The 3,297-nt window shown below is 39.3% G+C and overlaps 1 protein-coding gene across 1 annotated transcript in view; it reads right to left on the bottom strand.

Moving 5' to 3' along the window:
- KIF5B (kinesin family member 5B) overlaps positions 1-3,297 on the bottom strand; it is a 49,603-nt gene that overhangs the window by 18,826 nt on the left and 27,480 nt on the right. Inside the window, exon 14 of the mRNA XM_040451038.1 lies at positions 1,253-1,459. Coding sequence (XP_040306972.1) covers positions 1,253-1,459 — 207 coding nt within the window. The remainder of the gene's footprint in view (positions 1-1,252; positions 1,460-3,297) is intronic.

The raw sequence follows: 3,297 nt of genomic DNA, 5'->3' as shown, positions 1-3,297 counted from the left end.
GAGATCGTGACCTGGCTGAAGTCGGACGCTTAACCGACTGCGCCACCCAGGCGCCCCCACAGACACAAATGTCTTAAAGACTGAAATAGGTGACCAAAGACCAACTTACAGCTTATAGAGATGTAAGAAATTCCTACTGCTCTTCCAAACGGTAATTAGGTTTGCTAATAATGCAACTCAGTAAGAGCTATAAAGGCACCTTGGTTTCCATGCTGTGAAATTGTAACTTCCAGCTTAACTGTAACTTTGGAGATTAGAAAGGGAAAATGAATTTACCAGAGGTACGAAAACTTTAGAAATAGTGTTGATTGCTTTCCTTTAGATAGATGAACATGGACAGGGAAGTAAGCAGTGAACACTGATCCTGAGTCCAACTCTAGATGTGGTTTCTAGACAAGAAGTTAGCATTAGCAATAATAAATCCTTAATGAGAAAGCTCATCCATGGTGATGCTGGAGGTATAGCAGTCATTATCACAGCTATCTATTATCTTCAGCATCACTCCAGGAGGGTGGCAAATCCTGTTCTATAGCAATGATGACAAAGATTCTTATCTACTGTGGAATCACAAGGAAGATGTGCCAGGTGGGCTCTGCTCCAGGGGCTGGGAGTGTAACAGTGAACAAAACCCAAATTATATGAAGTTATATATTTTTCTTTTTCTCAATTTACAGTTTGAACAACCATCTAATAACTTTACTAGAAGTTATTCTAGCAACTAGAAGCTAATTATTTCCCCTTTAACATCAGAATATTAAGAACAGTCAGCAAGTCTTAAAATGGCATTTTAAGTACCCATTAATAGACTTTCAGGAACTAAAAAAACAGCCTTCTTCTTTACCTCTAAGGCTTCATATAAAGGAGGAAGTGAAGTTGAGACCTGGAATTCCTTAAGAATTGATACCACCAGTCTTGGGCTTACATAGAAAGAAGTTACTGAGATAATTTCAATTAAGAATACTTGTATTAGGGGCGCCTGGGAGACTCAGCTGGTTAAGCATCCGACTCTTTATTTCGGCTCAGGTCATGATCTCATGGTTCTTGAGACTGGCCCCCATGCCGGGCTCCGCGCTACAGTGTGGAGCCTACTTGGGATTTATTTTCTCTCTCTCTCTCTCTCTCTCTCTCTCTCTCTCTCTCTCTCTCTCTCTCTCCCCCCACCCTTCCCACGCATGCATGTTTTCTCACTCTCAAAATAACAAGCATTAAAAAAATAATAATAAAGTATTAAGAAAACAAAATCATAGTTTACCGATTTCTGGTTTAGTTCATCACTAAGCAATTCATATTCCTTAGTTTTATCTTCAACTTCCTGAGACTTCTGATCATAATTGACAGCAAGCTCTTCCAAGGCTTGTAAAACTTCTTTTACTTCTTCTTTAGAGGCATCATTTTCTGCTTGAAGGCGATTCAGTTCAGCTTGCATATTATCTTGATCTCTTCTGGTCGATGCCAGAAGCTACATGAAAGAGTAAAAGTATACAGGTTTAAAAAAATCTATTTGCTTCATCATATGCTATATACAGTGAATAAAATATGGATGCAATTAGCTGTTAGTATTTATTCATTCAACAGATTTACTAACTACTATGTGCAGGCAATGTGCTAGACACTGTGGAGACAGCAAGGAAATCAAATAATGACTCTGTCTTTGAGGAATCTAGTAGAAGAAACACAGGTACATAAATAAACGCATGAGATAGAATGTTAAGAGCCATAAAAGAGGCAACAGGACATAACACATAAAAAGTACTTGGTAGTATTTAAAACAGGAGGGTAGGTATTTCTGTAGGTTATTCACAAAGAAGGAGGCTAGAACAGGCATTTAAAAACTTTTTTTTTAATGTTTATTTTTTGAAAGCGTGCCATGTGCATGCAAGTGAGGGAGGGGCAGAGAGAGAAGGAGACACAAACTGAAGCAGGCTCCAGGCTCTGAGCTGTCAGCACAGAACCAGACATGGAGCTTGAACTCACGAACCGTGAGATCATGACCTGAGCCGAAATTGTAGGTTTAACCCACTGAGCCACCCAGATGCCCCTAGAATAGGTATCTTAGTCATGTGTAAATGAACATAATAGAAAGGAACAGGCATATTAGGTTCATGAATGGTGAGCATAGAAAAACAAGGAAATTAGTAGATGTTTAGAAGATTTCAGATTTTTTTTGGGCAACCAGGGGTGACACCTAAATTATGTCCCAGGAAAATTTAGTATCAACAAATAAAATTTGAACTGGAGAGAAATCAAGACACTAGTCTGGAGAACACTGTAATCATCCAGCGTCAGTGGCTTTAAAGAAGGGGTATTTGGAAACGTGTAGGAGTATTTCTAATGGGGCAGAATGCTAATGGCACTTAGAAGTAGGGACCAGGGGTACTAAATGTCCTATAACATACAAAACAGAATAATATAATGAAAAATTATGCAAATTACTAGTGCCCCTTTTGAGAAAACATGCTATAATTTAAATAAGTGCAAAGATGACGTGACCAGGATTAAGTTGGTAGACAGTGGCTATCTTTTCCTTATTGAAGCTATACAGTTTTTGCCCACATTTCCAAAACAAACCTTAAATGATGTACCATTTTTCAATTATCCCCCTGCTCTCCCAGGTAAGATAAATTGACAGTCCAAACTAGGTGACAAACTAGAGAAGAGAAACTTGAAAGAAGGCAGAAATGAATGGGTTCAATGAGGGTAGACATGGTGAGAGAGGAGTCCCAAAGGATTTCATTCACTGATATTCTCATTCCCACAATAAGTCATACCTCAAATTATGCAATTATTAAAGACAGGTCAAAGTAATTCAGAAATCAGTATTTTCCTTGTTTAATCATCCCTTTAAACTCTGTGTGTTTAAGTGAATGATAATAAAACATGCTGTTTTTTTATATTCTTTCCTTCATTTCCTTGGGGAAATTCTTTCCATGAAGGGAAGGAGAGTCTGAAGTTATCCCAGTCCAGTGTAGTAAGTCTTTCTCAAGAATCAGTAAGAAATGTTTTGGGGAGAATAAGGAGATAAAACAGCACCATATTTTAAGCAAGGAAAGAAGAAGACAGAGTTAAAAAGTCCATTAGAAATATGTTAAAGACGGGGCGCCTGGGTGGCGCAGTCGGTTAAGCGTCCGACTTCAACCAGGTCACAATCTCGCGGTCCGGGAGTTCGAGCCCCGCGTCAGGCTCTGTGCTGATGGCTGATGGCTCAGAGCCTGGAGCCTGTTTCTGATTCTGTGTCTCCCTCTCTCTCTCTGCCCCTCCCCCATTCATGCTCTGTCTCTGTCCCAAAAATAAATAAAC

This window comes from Herpailurus yagouaroundi, unplaced genomic scaffold (genome assembly GCF_014898765.1).
Source record: "Herpailurus yagouaroundi ecotype Mexico unplaced genomic scaffold, PumYag 203, whole genome shotgun sequence".
NCBI lineage: Eukaryota > Metazoa > Chordata > Mammalia > Carnivora > Felidae > Herpailurus > Herpailurus yagouaroundi.
This window is presented reverse-complemented; position numbering and strand designations above follow the sequence as displayed.